Raw genomic sequence first — 17,930 nt, 5'->3', positions numbered from 1 at the left:
CATTAAGCAAATAGTAGCAATCCTTTGTTTGTACAGTTAGCAACTTTCTGTATTCAGACTAAGTACAATTAGGGATATTGCCTTCCAGTACATGAAGTAATATTTAGGCTCAGTGACACCTAGATGATCTTTGATACCATGTGCTTTATTTTGTTTTGGAAATCAGTAAACAGAGCTAACCTTAAAATTGCTCTCCTTTGCTTGCTGTGAAAAATGAGCCTTTTCACAGACAGTCAGCATGTAGTACAAAAAAAATGCAGAAAAAAGAAAGAATATATCAGAAACATTCTTACGTTGCATTCGATGGAATATAAAAGTCCTAACAGACAGTAAAATTTGTAATGAGAGCTACAGGAAAATATATATCAAAATGTCCACTTTTCTTACAATGTCACAAGGTATACTGGAAACCAAAACTGTTTAGTTACCTCATCCCATCTCACACATACATGGAAACTGTTGTAACAAGCCAGAATAGCATTACTGGTTTTGGACTTGTCAAAAGTCTCTCTGGTTTTGTGTAACCAGCCTGAAGCAGGTAATATATTGAACATAAAACCCCACACACCATTCTTTTTGTGGGGTATATCCTGATTTGGAAACCAATACTGAAAAGCAGCTTTGGCAAATGAGTCTCTTTTCATACATTACATACATTATAGAGAGTGCATATTTGAAACATGAATCTAGTTTCTTTGTGTGATCAAATCACATATCCACTTTACTCATATTTGAACAACAGCAGTATCTACATATTTCTGTGTGTCATGTAGGAAAAACTAGATTTCTGGAATGGAAATTGCTGGAAGTTTAGTGTCAAGAGTTTTCTGTGCAAAGAATTTAACCTAAGTTTAAGGCACAAAACTGTGAGGGCAATATTTTTCACACAGTCTAAGTACATTGTTTCTTCTTAAATTAATGCTGCGGGAGATGAACTGTACATTACTGCAGCCCTCAGTCCGCAGATGTAGAGGTGGAGCAGTAACATTTTCCTGCGTATCTAGTGAAAAGAGCTGAATTTGCAGAAAATTTGAGGTTCTTTTTGTTAAACTCCGGAAGTTAAACAGACATCTCTAAACTTGAAGTTTTGCATAAGGAGGCATCTGACATAAGTAGTGAAACAACAGCTGTGTGGATCTGGTGGCCATGGGCTCCTTTCTTGAGTGTTTAATCAGATAGTAGTATAAAGGCAATGAGAACTACCTGAACCCGCTTGTTAGAACGGGTGCTTGTGTGTGATATCCATCTCATACCCAGTCCTCACGCTGGTGGCTTTCCTATGCACTGCCTGTTAACTTTGGCTTTGCATGCAGAGACAATTTCAACTGTCATTAACTAGAGACTCCTTGTACAACAGAAATTTTGCTCTTGTGTTATCACATTGTTTTTGCAACATACAACTGGCTTTGTTGTTACCCGACACTGTTACCCAACAACAGTGGTAATGATACTATGGAGAGAGAGCCTGAAGCAGAACTGTGATTCCTGCAGCCCTGAAGCTGCCTCACTTTTGCTTAGGTAAATGAGAAATTCATTCCAGTATTCCACATTTTCAGATTTCAGGTTTCAGCCAGTTCTTTTGGTTGCACTTCAAGCGGTAATTATAGCTCTGTGGGGAATATCTTGGAGCTGTTTAGACTGTCTTTCCATTGAAGAGTAAAGTAAAAAATACACAACATGAAGGCTACATATCAAATTATTCCACTGATATATCCCAGAAATTATTGTGTTAATGGGTAGGTGCTTGTGGTCATTCAGTATGGGATTTTTTTATACTCAGATTAAGATATTTTCCCACTTCAGTATTTAAAAGGTATCATATCCTATGACCTAATAAAATACATTTTTCCTTTTTTTAACCTTGTTAATTATTTTGTCTTTCATTTTCTTATTTAAAAGAAGTAGCCAAAACCTTACTTTTCTGAGCAACCACTTGCTTTTTCAACAAAATAACTACTTTTTGTAAATAGTAATATAGTTTTGCATTTTATATATATTATGTGTATATTTATTGCTGTGTTCCAGCAATAGGAAATATTTCTTTACTTTCTAGTTTCCCTAAGAGTAAAAACATGACTGCTAATATGAAAACATAGGTCTCATTTTTGGACATTCCCTCAAACATGTATCTTTATTAATGCACATCTGTTTGGCTTATTACTGATTTCCTCATAAATACCATAGTTGTGCATTTTTAGTTATTTGATGCACAAACATGAATTTTTTCTGAGAGTGTGGATACCTCAACCAAATTAATGACCTCAGAAATGTCTCCTTTTGTTCATAAATTTTTACTTCTAATACCCAAGGAGGCTGGTTTTTTTAAAAAAAAATAATGTCTTTGGCTGGCTTCTGGTACCACTTCGTAATTGCTGGCGTGGACTTTCAGCTTTGCGTTGTCTGTTTCAGAGGGATTCCTCCTTTCAAGTTCAGTGCTGTGCAATCTACGGCAAAGTCTTTTAAGAGTGGTGTGCCAGACTACTTTTCATTTCCAGATTAGAGGTTAAATGGACTGGAGGAGCTAAATATAACAGGAGCTAGGAGTTGCTGTTTGTCAAAAGCAAAACACTGACAGTCAACTGCTTGGCAGCATTGTGTCTCTACACAGGGCGGCACTGTCCAGCTCCCAGGAAGTACAGAAATCTGGAAGCAAGGAGATGATGCCTCTCACAGGTGAATTTCTCAGGATGCTGTGATCCTTGGTGCCTTGACCTACAGTAATTGTACTATGCTTAACCCAAAATCATGTCTGTATAGTAGGTTTTTTAGGTCTCCAGAATACTGGCCTCTGTTTTGCACATTCAGTTATGAACATTTCCTCTTTAGGAATTAGTTTTTAAGGAAGAGGTCATGCTATGGGCTACTTTTTCCAGTTTCCACTTCAGTATAAATTTCACTTCCTGGCAGTAGTTTTTGTTCTTGGAAACATTAAGTAATTTTAGAACAGTATTGGGGAGAATAGAGGAAATTAAATGTTTAGGTTCTAGGTGTGGATAGAATGTCCTTCCTTCTCTCTGCATTTAATGTTTTCATTATTTGTTTTCTGCCCATGGGTGTACAATTTCCAGCATATTAATGCCAAATTGCGTCTCCCTGTCTGCAACCCTTGTAACTCTAATTACTCCAGGTCAGTGGTTCTGTCCTTTGTCTTTCCTACTCCTTCATATTTTCTTCTTTGTCCCTTTGTAAATTTGATCACTTCTATTAAGACAGCAATTGACCTCATACGTGGGGAGACTTATTGGGGCATTTGATTCCTGGGCAGGAAGTAATCAGGATTCAAGGGTGGATTAAGGCAGCTTGACTTGTAAAGCACTGAACAAACGTAGAGTCTAAGCTATATGAAATACTGTGGTTGAAACTTAGTCCACTGGCTCAAATTACATCTTGTGGATGGAAACTGTTTTTATTAGATGGAAGCAACTCGATTGTCTTTAGATGATTGTCTTTAGATGAACATGTGAAGATCTCTACATTATGAAGGTTCCTGCCAGTACCACTAAGGCATTCACTCATAAAGGCATATGTGCTTTATATGTATGCACATACACAAACACACACACATGCACTTGGAGTGGGGGGGTGTTCTGATAATATTGGAAATTCTGCAGATGTCATTATGAACATGTTCATACTGGCTCTGATTCTTGGCAGACTTAACACATCCTGGAAAAACCCAAAAAACTTTTGTATCACTTACCTGCTTGCAACCCACTGACCAAGGAAAAGGAGGCATTAGCAGAAAAAAAAGCCAGAATGCCCCAGGATTGTTCTGTCATGCTTTTACAAGTGCAATTTCTGTCTTGGGGCCTCTTTGTCAAAGACCTGATGAGTCCATTTCATTTAAGATCAGCTGTCTGTTGAGCACACTGGCTTTGCCCAGAAAATGCACTAGAAAATTGAACTGTGGCTGGGTCAATAGCAAGCTGTAGTTGTCAGTGAAAGACTTTCTTTTGCATAATGGAACAGATGATTTTTTTTTAATTATCTGACATTTTATGCAATTTAAGAAAGCAAACAAAACAAAAGGAAAACATTTCACAATGGTCTAATTGTTGCACTGACAAGCACAAATGCAATTATGCAGAGTTTATAAGAGGGAGTCCCTAGCTATCGTGGCAAATGGAAGAGCAGAAACAGATCTATACCTAGAGGAAGAAGCAATGTATTTTTAACATCATGGGACACAGTGAGCATACTTTGCTGAACATCCAATCAGCCCTGGTCTGTGCCTCTTTGGTAGTTCACTAATTCTTAGTTTTGCTCAAGGTCTACCAGTATGGTTTGTAAATGCACCTTTGCTTTTGAGTAATAAATGATGCATGGCTTCTTGGCAGCTCAGGGCTTGATTTTTCATTGTGACACCCTTGGGCATCTGGCAAATGACAGATGACAGATTTAGATAAACAGTAAAAGCTACATAGTACCTTGCATGTGTGTTTGTGTTAACTTCCTAACGCAGTCCAAATGTTATTTAACTTCGTTTATTTAAAGGAGACCAGTTGGGAATGACATAAAGTAGGACAGCTGATGCTGTTGCTCTATTTACTTGTTTGGCATAGTTACTAACAAGTTTTTATTTTCCTAAGCATTTTATTATTATTAAGCATTTTATTATTATTCCTAAGCATTTTATTTTTATTTTCCTAAGCACTCTGCTTTAGTCTACTGAACTAAAGCAGAGTGTTTGGAAACAGAGAGAAAGAAGAAACCAAATGGTAGGCAGTAAATGTAAACTAGAATTTATTTACTGGACAAATTATTTTAGTTGGGTTCATAGAATCATGGAATCATAGAATTATCAAGGGTGGAATGTTACCTGAAATTGAATAAATAATTTTCTAGACAATGTTAGTATAGAAAGATAAAAAAGTAGCTCTTTAATAAAACATTCTCAGTGCACAAAGATAGCATATGCACACACACAGACACAGGTGATACGAACTTAAAGTATCATCTAATTGAAATATCTAACTATTACCTCATGGGGATACAAGCAGCCTGAAAATTATCTGTCCACCAGATTCTCCTGCAGGCTCATCCCAGAATTGGATTGGTGGGCCCAAGACCCCATATCTGCCTCCCACAAAAGTCTTCATCAACTCTCTCTGTCCTGTTTGGCCCTCTTTCAAGGGTTCTGGGCCTTCTCTGATAGGTTTGACTCTTTTATATCAAGCAGTGTGCCTCTTGTGTCTTATTCTGAGAACATTTTATACAGATAAAATATTCTTTACCTTGCTACAACCTTTCTCCATTGGAATTCTTGACAAGAAATATTAAACAATATTTCAGGACTAATACAAAGGTACTTAGCTAAAGTGCTACTGAAAGTGCTAAAAGAGTTATACTAAAATCGTAGCTTTTAAGGCATCAGAAAGACATTCAAGATCATCCAGTCCAACTGTCCACCCACTACTACCGCTGTAACCTGTAAAACATATCACTCAGCACCAAATCCAGACACCTCTTGAACGCAAGTGTTATTTTTAAGGCTGCTATTTGCTTTGACAAATAGCTTCTAGGAACAAGATGTTTAGCATGTTTTCTAGTCTGAAGGTAATGCTGCTGTTTTCTGTGAACCGCTGCGGTGTTATATGTGCAATATTGCAGTGCATTAGAGGACTGGGCTTTGTGACATCCAGAACAAGTAGTGGATCAATCTAGCAGAAAAGATTCAATTATGTGCAGATACAGGTGATTACAAAGGATTCTATGAGGCTTTGAAAACAGCATACAGACCTACATACAGGTCCAAAGCCCTCTACTCAGCGCTGATGGTCAGGTGCTTCACACAGATAAAATCTCCATTCTGAATTGTTAGTCTGAACACTTTCAGACTCTTTTCAGTACTAGCCGTGTAGTCCAAGACTCAGCAATTCAGTTCATCACACAGCACCCAGTGAAGAATGAACTGGATATTGCCCCCACTATGGGAGAAACTCTTAAGGCCATTCGGCAGGTGAAAACTGGCAAGGCAGCTGGGGTTGATGGAATTCCACCTGAAGTCTGGAAGCATGGGGGCCAAGCACTCCATGCTAAATTTCACAAGTTTGTGGTGCACTGTTGGGAACTAGGCAAACTACCATCAGACCTTCGTGATGCAGTCATCATCACTTTGTATAAGAAGAAAGGAATTAAATTAGGCTGTTCAAATTACCGTGGTATTACTCTGCTCTCCATTGCTGGCAAAATCCTGGCAAGAATAGTCTTGAACAGACTAATACTTGCTATAGCAGAAGGAATTCTACCCAAAAGCCAATGTGGTTTCAGAGCCAACAGGAGTACCACAGACATGGTATTTGTTCTCAGACAACTGCAAGAGAAGTGTAGGGAACAGAACAAAGGTCTCTATGTAACCTTTGTTGATCTCACCAAGGCTTTCGATACTGTGAGCAGAAAAGGTTTATGGCAGATTTTGGAATGTTTAGGATGTCCCCCCAAGTTCCTTAAAATGATCATCTCACTCCATGAGGATCAGCACAGCCGAGTCAGATACAGTGATGCACTTTCTGAGCCCTTTTTAATAACCAATGATGTGAAACAAGGCTGCGTTCTCGCTCCTACCCTATTCACAATCTTTTTCAGCATGATGCTCCAAAGGGCCACGGCAGACCTTGATGATCAGGACGGTATCTACATTCGATATCGTACCGATGGAAGCTTTTTCAACCTAAGGCAGCTGAAGGCCCACACTAAGACCTTAAATCATCTTGTCTGGGAGCTGTTTTATGCTGACGACGCTGCCCTTGTCGCCCACACAGAAGTAGCTCTGCAGCGTTTAACATCCTGCTTTGCTGAGGCTACTGAGCTCTTTGGGCTGGAAGTCAGCTTAAAGAAGACAGAAGTTCTCTATCAACCTGCACCTCAGGAAATCTTCCATCATCCCCATATCACCATTGGTGAATCAGAGCTCAAATCAGTCCAGCAGTTTAATTACCTAGGTAGCCTCATCTCCTTGTATGTTAAGATTGATGGAGAGATAGACAACAGGTTAGCAAAGGCATATAGAGCATTCAGAAAACTCCATAAAAGAGTTTGGCAAAATAAACACTTGAAGAAAAGTACCAAGATCAGTGTTTACAGAGCCATAGTGCTGTCTACTCTTTTATATGGATCGGAATCATGGGTCATCTACTGCCTGCGACTCCTAGAACACTTCCATCAACGCTGCCTAAACATCCACTGGTCAGATTATGTGACTAATATGTCTGTTCTAGAACAAGCAGCAGTTACGAGTATTGAGGCCATGTTGCTGAGAACACAGCTGTGATGGGCAGGACACGTCTCCAGGATGAAGGACCACCGCCTCTCTTAAGATCTTGCTTTATGGTGAACTTGCCACCGGCTGCCGCAAGAGAGGAGCCCCAAAGAGAAGATACAAGGACTCCCTGAAACAACATCTCAACCTTGACCATATTGATCTTCATCACTGGTCTACTCTGGCCTTCAATCGGGAGGCCTGGAGACACACCATCTATAATGCTGCTGCTTCTTTTGAGGACACACGCAGGATCACTCTTGAGGAGAAAAAACAACACAGAAAGAATCTTGTCTTGCCAATACCATCCAAGGAGTCTTTCTACTGTGCCTTTTGCAACTGCATTTGTCTATCTCGCATTGGCCTCATTAGCCACCAGCGTGCTTGTAGCAAACGTGGGTAGAGCCCTCTCCAAATCTTCGTTCGCAAAGCCTAGCCATGAAAAAGAGGACTGGGAATTCTTTCTCTGTATGTATTAGAAAGTACTCATTTCCATTAGTCAGTGCACCTGATACTTTATTGCAATAAAAGAGACATTTATCCTTTACATATGTGCAGAACACATTAGTTTTAAAGAAATATTTGCTATAATTTGTTTACCAAAAAAACTTAGCATGAGAAGGTAAATTCAGGTGCAAATGGCTGTTATTTTTAAAGCCCTACCATTACTATTAAAATCTAAATTGATGTTTACTTTTTTTAAAATACTGAATCACAGAATTTCTAAGATCCATGGGCATGTTTTCATCAGGACGACATTTTGTGGCCAATTCACATACCTGTTTCTACAGCTCGTTGTTCACTGATAGCACAGCAGCATAAGTATGCATCTAAAGAAATAGAGACACATTCTTTGTGCAGACAAGCTAATAATTCAAGGATTAATTCTGTGAAATTTTCACTAAGTAGAGTCATATCCTACAGTGAAAAGATTTTCATTGCATGAATGGGGCAAGTCATGTTATATTGCTGTTTGCATACAGAACCAGCTGATGGTGACAGCAGAAAAATGACAGATGGACTGTTGTTGCTAGGACGTTTTTCTGAGTGAATATCTTTTTGATAACTTCTTTTACAAAACCTTTCTTTTTTAAAAAAAAGTGGAATTTGGAATTGGCTTACCCCAAATTCTCATTTCGTCTCTCTTGGTTGTATTGGTGGGTTATTCTGAATTTCCCATGGGGTATTGATTTGGCCAAACGTAATTACATAATACTGCTTTCAAGACATGCATGTGAAGAAAAAAAAAAGTTAAAATATGTAAAAATCTCCAAATAGCAGATACTTCTGAAAATTCATTTAAAAGGTTTTGATGGAATATTTTGACATGTTCTGGAGGTAACAGTGTGGCTGTATGGTAAACTTGTTTCTGTGTATTCTAACTGTGTATGTATATATACTGACTTTTTTGGGTGGAGCGTATGTAGGAGAGAGTTGGTTTTTAAGCGAGCAGGACCAGACAGAAATCTGTTCCTGACTCTGAAACATATGGAAGAATTGATAGGCAAACCACAAATTACCATTTCCATTGAGGAGGCAGATACTGCTGGGAAGCATGATTTAATTTCAAGAGGTGATGGGATGGAACCAAAATAAAACCAGTAAAAATCAACCAGGATCACATAAAAAAGTAACAAACCAACATATTATTAGGGTAATCCTCCATCCTATTCCTCAGAAACATCAGAGAGGCCTATCTTCTGTCTCCCTGATCTGCTGGTACAATAAATTGGTGAATATGTGTGAAATAATTTTTCCATTTACCCTTCCTTTAGTCTGTTTCATCAGATGTTTTCAGAATGGTAGTGTAAGATTTGCAAAGGGGTATGACCTGCTTGTAGAATGAAAGGAAAGTGGTTCATAAAAGAGGCCCATGCAGTTGCAAATCACATCCCATTGGCTTTGGGAGGCTCTGAATTGGACTCTGCTAGCTGGAAAAAGCAGGGAGAACCCCAAATGGAAAGAGGGTTTTGATTTGACAAGAGTTCATAATGTTGGGAAGTAGAGCTGTAACATTTCATCAAGGTTGTCTTAAAAAAAAATTAAAAAAAACCACAAAAAGTGTTGCTATTTTGCAACTTTTGTTGATGCAGTAGCCAAGACTAACTAAAGGAAATGAAAAACAATGAAATATTCAGATTGATTTAGTCTGAAGAATGTGGATTTCATTGTACATATAACTTGGCATTCTGACATTTTTTTCACTGCTTGAATTGGTTTTTTTAATGAAAATTTGCATTTTATAGACATAACCTTATGTAAATACTAACCAGGAGAAGTTACTATTTAACTTAGTTTGCTTGAAAGAAGAGTCCAGGTATTATACTTTCACTAAACTCACAAATTATCTCCATGATATTTGAAAAGTCCTGGCTGTCAGGTGAAGGCCCAGGTGACTGGAAAAAGGGAACATTGTACCCATCTTTAAAAAGGGTAGAAAGGAGGACTCTCGGAACTACTGACCTGTCAACCTCACCTCTGTGCCTGAGAAGATTATGGAACAGATCCTCCTAGAAGCAATGCTGAGGCACATGCAGGACAGGGAGGTGATTTGGGACAGCCAACATGGCTTCACAAAGGGCAAGTCCTGCCTGACCAACCTAGTGACCACCTATGTGTCTACACAGGTGACTGAGTGACTGCATCACTATTGCGTGACTACATCAGTGGACAAGGGAAGGGTTACAGATGTCATTTACCAGGACTTCTGTAATGCCTTTGGCCTGGTCCCCCACAGCATCCTTCTCTCTAGATTGGAGAGAGATGGATTTGATGACTGTTAGATATAAGTGTTGGACAGTCACATCCAGAGGATAGTGGTCAATGACTCGGAGTCACGATGGACATCAGTGACAAGTGGTGTTCCTCAGGGGTTCATATATATTGGGACCAGTGTTTTTTTAATATCTTCATTATAAGATATAAGGAATCAAGTGCACCTTCAGCATATGTGCAAATGGCACCAAGCTGAGTGGTACAGTTGAAACACCTGAAGGACAGGATGCCATTCAGAGGGACGTGGACAAGCTCAAGAAATGGGCCAATAGGAATGTCATGAGGTTTAATAAGACCAAGTGCAAGGTGCTGCACCTGGGTCAGGGTGCAGCATGTCAATACAGATTGGGGGATGAACAGATTGAAAGCAGCCCTGCTAAGAAGGACTTGGGGGTGCAGGTGGATGAGAGGCTGGACATGAGCCAGCACTGTGCACTTGCAGCCCAGAAAACCAGCTATATCCTGGGCTGCATAAACAGCCGCGTGGCCAGCAGGTCAAGAGAGGTGATTCTATTCCTCTTCTCCACTCTAGTGAAGCACTGGAGCACTGGAGCACTGCATCCAGTTCTAGGCCCCCAGTGCAGGAAGAACATTGACCTGTTGGAGCAAGTCTGGGGGGAAGGCCACCAAGATGATTAGAGGGATGAAGCACATCTCCTTTGAGGAAAAACTGAGAAAATTGGTTTTGTTCAGCCTGAAAAAGAGAAGGTGACCTAATTGCAGCCTGAAGAAAAATGAAGAGAGAGTTTTTACAAGAGCATGTAGTGACAGGACAAGGTGGAATGGTTTCAAACTGAAAGAGAGGAGGTTTAGATTAAATATTAAGAAAAAATTATTTACTGTGAGGGGGCTGAGGCACTGAACAGGTTGTCCAGAGAAGTTGTGGACATCCCATCCATGGAAGTGTTCAAGGCCAGACTGGATAGGGCTCTGAGTAACCTGGTCCAGTGAAAGGTGTCTCTGTCCATTGGAGTGAGGCTGGGACCAGAAGATCTTTAATGTCCCTTAATGGGGACGTTAATAGTAGATTAATAAATTCATCTGTGTTTGAGCCTGGACTGTGAAGTGTGACAGTTTTTTGTCTTACATTAATGTCGGTTCAGTTATGCTCAGCACAGAAAGCCTTAGCAAAACCCCTCTGAGCATTTAGATTGAATTAATTTTTGATTTGTGCAAAAAATTGTTTTATGCCTTATTTTATCATGGGCCCGTAGTGGTGGGCTTATCCAAAAGCCAGGCAGATGCAACATGATGAGTTGCAAGCACATGAGGTATAGGTGAGACTGTTAGCACACTTGTAGATGTACCATGCTTTGCAAGAGTGTCTTGTAAGAAAGGGTGACACTATTTAGCTTAATCAAAAATAAGTTAATGCTGATAATTAGTCATACAGTTGCATGAATCTGAATTTCATTCACTGACGTGAAATATGTAAATATAAATAAGGAAAAACCCAATTAACCATATATCAATTCTCGTATATCAACGATACATGTTACTGATCACCTTCTCTTTTCATATCAATACCTGTATAAGAGTATTAGCACCACTAAAATGTTTTGATTCATTTGAACACTATATAACTTTGTATATTAAGAAAATGTCAAGGGGAGATTACCTATTTTAAATTATGAATATACCTAATTAACTTGTCCAACTAGTCATATGTTTGAAATAACATGCTGAACTAATGATCTAGTGCTTCCTTAGAATAGATTTATAAGAATTAGTTTTGTCCATTTTTGTTTATATGTTGTGTTGTGCATTTAGCAGTCATAATGGACTAGGTGGGTTGGACTAGGTACTTGAGGTCCCTTGCCATCTCAGGTATTCTGTGATTCTGTGATTTATAGTGTGTGTGAAAAATGGTGCTGTGGTTCACAGTGTATAATGTTACCCAAAAAACCCAGTGCCTCAGGCAACCCAAGAAGAAACAGCTGAGAGCATCCTAATAAAAAGTATTGTGCATTATGAAGAGTTTTTTTTTCAAGTATGGTATTTATTTTCCTTTTTGCAACACAGTATGATATTCTAATGCTTCATCTGAGTTTTCAGCACCTCTTTTGTGGTACATTGGAATAGTATAGATGCAGACCAACGAACAAAAGTTTGTATAAAAGTTGCTTGTAAAGCTGTGTTCATACTACTCATTTTCTGAATTTTTCTAATGTCTGATTCTGAACTCTGCTAAATCCTGTTTTCATTTCAGATTCTTCTCAGTGAAATTGCTTATTTTCTTTTTCTCATGAGATGCCTTTTTGGGGGAAAAGACCTGTCTATTAAGCAGTTGAGAGGGAAGAGAATTATTGATCAAATCTTTTTTACTGTTTCCGAACAGGGTCGAAGAGGCTTAGGTTCAGTTTTTGTTTGGGCATCTGGAAATGGTGGAAGAAGTCGAGACCACTGCTCCTGTGATGGCTACACCAATAGCATCTACACTATTTCAATAAGCAGCACAGCTGAAAGTGGGAAGAAGCCATGGTATCTGGAAGAATGTGCATCCACACTGGCTACAACATACAGCAGCGGGGAATCCTATGACAGGAAAATAGTATGGGGTTTACTTATTTTCTTTAATGTGTATGTGATTATATTTGTTCAGTGACTTTGGAGGGAGAGAGAGAAAGGGAAATAACTTGTAATAATATCCTCTGTTTTAAATCCAGTTATCAATAGTTTTCAGATTTTACACTCATGATATTAACAGTTTGTCTATGTACCGCTCTATTTTCTCAGATTTATTTTGATCCAGCATCATTCCTCTTTTACATTCAGTGATGGTAATTTGCTCATATTGCTGTCTATTCTGGCAGAAATATATTGTAAGGAAAATTAACTCAGTGCTCATCTTTCCTGTGTTGTTCCTTATGTCATTCCTAAGCAGCCAGCATCCATTTTCCGTAATGTACTCATCTTTTCCGGAAAACAGCAAATTGTTTTAATTCTGTTTGATAATCTGTTGATACCATTAGTATTTGTACACTGTATCTGACTTTGCAAAATGAGTGCATTCAGTATAATTTCCAGTATTCAACATACTAATCCTTTTAACCTTTTAAACCCTTGTAATGAGGTAAATGAGGTTTGCTAATGTTTTCCTCTTCCCTGCTTATTTATTCTAGTGTTTAACTTACAGAACTTAATTACTTCAGAAGGTTGAGGGATTTGAAAGGGGGTTTTTTCCCCCGTATGTTTTCTTAAGTACTCATCTAACATTGCCTTCTTTCTGGTCCTTAACAGATTCCTCTCTTGGTGTCAGTGAAGAGTTAAAAATATGTGCCACTATATTTTGTTAATGCTGTCTGCCTTGTCTTTCAAGGATTCTGGGATGCTGGCCATCTGTTCTTGGATTCTTCCTTATTTTCAGATTATCTAATTTTTGTTTTAAACTTGTTCTGAGGTACTTCTTTGTTCCAGTAATTTTTCTGTTCATTACTTGCTTCTCTTCACTGAAACCTTATCTTTCTCTTCCTGGCATGTTTCTTGTTCTCTCTGATAAATAGTAATAAAGAAAAAAAATTACTGTGCCTCCTAGGAGTTCTCACTTCTGTAATTAAATTCCCTTCACTGTCCTCTAAAAGACTTTCACTAACATCTTCATGTCTAAGTGATAGTAATACAGTGTAAGGTGAACTGAAGTGATTGCATTCCTCCACCCTGAGCTCTTAGCCAGGTCTTGTAGGACTTCCCTGAGTCCATCAAATCCAGCAGTTGCTATCACCTCAACAATAACTTTCTCAAATACAATCAATCTTGCTTTCAAAGGTTTCAGTGACAGAAAATCCACTTAAATTTAGGGCAAGTGGTTTTAATTACCCATTGCCATTAAAAATATTCTCATTTGTTCTCTGAGCTCCTCTAACTTCTATTTCTTAGCATTTGGTGTCACTGATTTTATTGCACTCCAATTGTTTACTGTCTTCTCTCTGCCCATGTAGCCTGAACGATTAATCACTTTTAATAGCTTTTAATAACTTTTAATAACTGTCTTCCATCATTCTATGTAAGATATGTTTTCTTATAAACTCTCTCATGTTATGAACTTTGAACATCCAGACTGGACACACCAGTCACGTAGTATTGAGTGACAAAAGCACTGTGTCTGTGAGTTAAAAGGATTAGTATGTTGAATATTGGAAGGTATATTGAATGCACTCATTTTGCAGAGACAGATGCAGAGTAAAATTACTGATGGTATCAACAGATATCTGTGAGAAGTCAGGGGTTTTTTTGTGGGTTTTGTTTGTTTGTTTGTTTTTTGTCACGTAACTCAGAACAAACTCCAATATCATGTAAGATTCTATAGTGTCATAGTACAGAAATACCTATGCAAGATTGAGGGACAGTGGATGGTTATGATGGTCTAGTGTCATGTTCCACAGTTCCTTCCTATCTTTCCTTGCAGTTCTTTAGTTGAGTATCTTCCTTTTTTTTTCCTTCTGTGTTATTCTATCCAATATGTGCAGAATATATTATAAGGTAAATGAACAAACAGTGAGCAAACGTTAGGAACTCATTGTGTGGACTAAAAATTCTTATAAAAATTATTTTGATTAATAGATCACCCACACTTTTATAACCTCACAAAAGAGTTTTTTTCTTTTTTCATTGCTACCCATTTTTGAAAATTGCTTGCTACAAATATAGGATGTAATTTTAGAAGTTTTCCTAGTCTGGAGTTCTAATTTTGTCTTCTGCAATGATAGCTTGAAATATTTTAAGCTAACAATTACAGTTAAACACACACTGATGTTACCATCTTGCAAGAGTTCCTTGTTTTTCAGGGATTGTACTCCAAGCACACTTGACTGTACACTGTACTGAATTTTATTGCAGTAACAATTAGCCCCTTATGGACCAAGTTTCCACCCTTTCTGTATATTGAAATGCCCAAAGCATACAAACATCTCAAAGATGCAGCTACATGTATGCCTTTTACACAGACTCTCAGAGAAAAGAATTACTTTTGAATGTTTTCAAGTGCAGCTGCCAAATGCTGGCATAGGTATAGGTGTAGAAACTCACAGTCTGGGACAAAGGCAAATTAACAGTAGGTAAAGACTATAAAATTATACTTCTTTATAGATGTATTTCTCATAACTCAGTGAGTGCAGAAGTATTGGCTAATAGTATGGAGTTGTCAAGGTATTTTTCCTATTATTCTCTTCTCTACCACTTTGAATATCATAAGATAATGCTGGAAGATAGCTTCCCCACTCCAGACCATGTAGCTAGGATAGGTTAAGTACCACCTAATATAGTTATTTATATGGTTCTTTCACTTATCAAGCATATTGCACAAATGCATTTCCTTTGAATTCCTTTTTCAAATTATTTCCTTAAGCACAAAGGATTTTACATATGAAAGTTCCTCACAGATATAATTCACAAGCCTATAATTCAGACTTAACTGCTGAAAATAATCTGTCCACCTGTTTTGTTGTTTTGTGATAAATGCCAAAATCTGCTGATTTTCTTTCTCTTCTAAGTTATGTTTTTTCCTTGCTGACTAACTGCTACTCTAAGCAGAACTCAAAACTGAAACAATGAAAAAAACCAAACCAGTCTCCTGCCAGTTCTTAAAACACAAAAGCCTGCTCTCCTTCAGAAATTCACTCAGGTTATCAAGGTATGCACAAGATATACACAGAATATCATGTGGCACCTTCAGTTTTAGGTATATATGGACACACAAGCTATATAGAATGAACAGTAAGTGCATTTTTGTTAAAGCCTTTTCACTTCTGGGGACATAGATTCATAGAAATCAACGTGTCTTGAAGAACTGTAGCAGAAAGTAGAAGATTATTCAATTGGATCAAAAAACGCATGTCATGAAATAGGAAATAGCAAGAAATGCAGAGGCTTGGGAGGGGGCGAGTGAGCATGTCCTCTGCTAGGGGAAATCCAATTTTTGACCTTCATTATTAACCTCTCAGTCAGCGAAACTATGGAAAGAGTGGTGATACAACCTTAATAATGACTATACAGAAATGGCATCTCCTTAGCTCTCCAGACCAAGTTGCTTCTATAAAACCATTACATTGTCTAGAGTTTTCCCTTTAATACATGTCTAGTTTTTCTGAAAGCTTTGTTCTACTGCCTATGGGAGGTAATACAGTGCATTGTGATGATTCATGTAATTTTTGTCTTCCTTTCATCAGTGTGTGTCTGAGGTTGTTAATTTCATGTTGATTAAACTAGGCAGTACCAGAAACATTGTCATTGTCTTCAATGAAACTTGGTTGATTCAACTGATTTAGAAGTGGATATAACTCATGCCCCTAGAAATATTGCATGGATTTTCTTGGGCAGTTTAGTCAGCATTTTCCCTGATCAGCAATTGTTACAAAGGTACTTCAAGCATACATTCGTATTATACTCAACAAAAGATTAAAAAATTTCTCCTTCTGCCCACACTATTGATCAGAATGACTGCTAGTATACACTAATTGCAGCTTCATGGTGCTGTCAAACACCACATCCTTTTATTGAGGTTATAATGTTGATATCATGTTGTCTGGGAATTTGGGGCACCATTTTTCTTCTTGAAACTTACTCACCTGTTGGTGGTCCAGTATTCACTTTTCTTGGGATGAATGTAGCAGTTCTCTGACAGTGAATCCAGTGTGCTGAAAAACATGTCTTGGATGTTGGAGGTAGTTTACATCCAAACATCTCAGCTCCTTTCAGTAACTTTCCTTTGAATTAGCTCAAATGGGATTTCTGCTTACAAAGCTTTCCCTACCCATTTTTTGCTGAAATATTTGCTCAAAGAGAGATCAGGGTCTGTAGTTCAAATTGCCACCACAGCATCTGTTTAGAACATAAGGGAAAATGTTACCAAATAAAGACATGTCATGGATTGTTGTGCTTGATATCTGTAGTTACAGGACAGTGAAATCACTCTGGAAGGATGCTCTCCCAGAGAATGAGAAACGAATATAGCAAAATTTGGTATGTGTTTCAGTGTAGTGAGAGAGGCTGTCCCTTAGGGAAAAGCTGCTGAAAGAGTACTTTTCCCTGCCTGAGGTCCTGTAGGCTTTACTATCCTCTAGTCCTCCAAGAAAAGCACCTGCTGCACCACTTTTATGCAGGGAACAGAGTACTAGGATACAAAAGCCACAAGCATGTATTAAATCGCATTTTCTGCCCTCTCTTTTTTCTGGCTTTCCTTCTGGTCCTTACCACGACACTGGCCACTCTTTTTCCAAATGGGATATCTGAATTGCATATATCTCTGCATGGGTGCATGTCATCCTCTAGTTCTTGAACATGTCAGTCCCACCTGCAAAATCACTACTTGGATTTGCACATATAGGCAATGCGTTGTTAGGAGTGTTCCTGCTGCAGTTTCATCTCTTAATGTTGTCAGGGCATTTATGGTATTTGCATGGATAAGGCTTTTCCGAACACTGTTAATTTTCATTGTCTAAATTAATACACACTCAATAGGCAAGAACGCAAGAGATAAAGAAATTATAGAAATATTTTCTTTATGAGGTTCCAACTTTTAGCTGATGACAGATAAAGAATTATTTATGAAGAATATTAAATAATAGGGGAAAAAAGGTTCTTTCTAGGCTTTATAAGTCAAGAAATCTGGCCTCTGACAAGTTCGCTAATTTAAGGATCCAACATTATAAATGCTTTAATCTGTCTTTTTCAATTTCTAGAAACTTTCATTTTCTTTCACTTGCTCACTACTCATTTTCAACAATCATTTCCTTGGTGCTGTTAGCTCCTTCTCTATTAGAAGTCTTTTGTGTTAGCTTGCATATGCTTACATTTTGTGAGAATTTTCAGCAGCCTTATACAAATCATGTAATATGTATGTTACTGAATATGGCTAATGTAAAGTGTAGAACCTATAGCTCCTATATGCATTTGCTTATAT

General features: G+C 38.1%; 1 protein-coding gene across 8 annotated transcripts in view; it reads left to right on the top strand.

Annotated features, from left to right (window-relative positions):
• Positions 1 to 17,930, top strand: part of PCSK5 (proprotein convertase subtilisin/kexin type 5) — a 257,820-nt gene that overhangs the window by 114,020 nt on the left and 125,870 nt on the right. For all 8 annotated transcript variants that reach the window (XM_064641610.1, XM_064641613.1, XM_064641612.1 and 5 more), the window contains one exon: positions 12,372 to 12,584. In XM_064641610.1, coding sequence (XP_064497680.1) covers positions 12,372 to 12,584 — 213 coding nt within the window. The remainder of the gene's footprint in view (positions 1 to 12,371; positions 12,585 to 17,930) is intronic.

The sequence above is a fragment of the Pseudopipra pipra genome, chromosome Z (genome assembly GCF_036250125.1).
Source record: "Pseudopipra pipra isolate bDixPip1 chromosome Z, bDixPip1.hap1, whole genome shotgun sequence".
NCBI lineage: Eukaryota > Metazoa > Chordata > Aves > Passeriformes > Pipridae > Pseudopipra > Pseudopipra pipra.
Note: the sequence above shows the minus strand (reverse complement) of the source record. Positions and strands in the feature narration are given on the sequence as shown.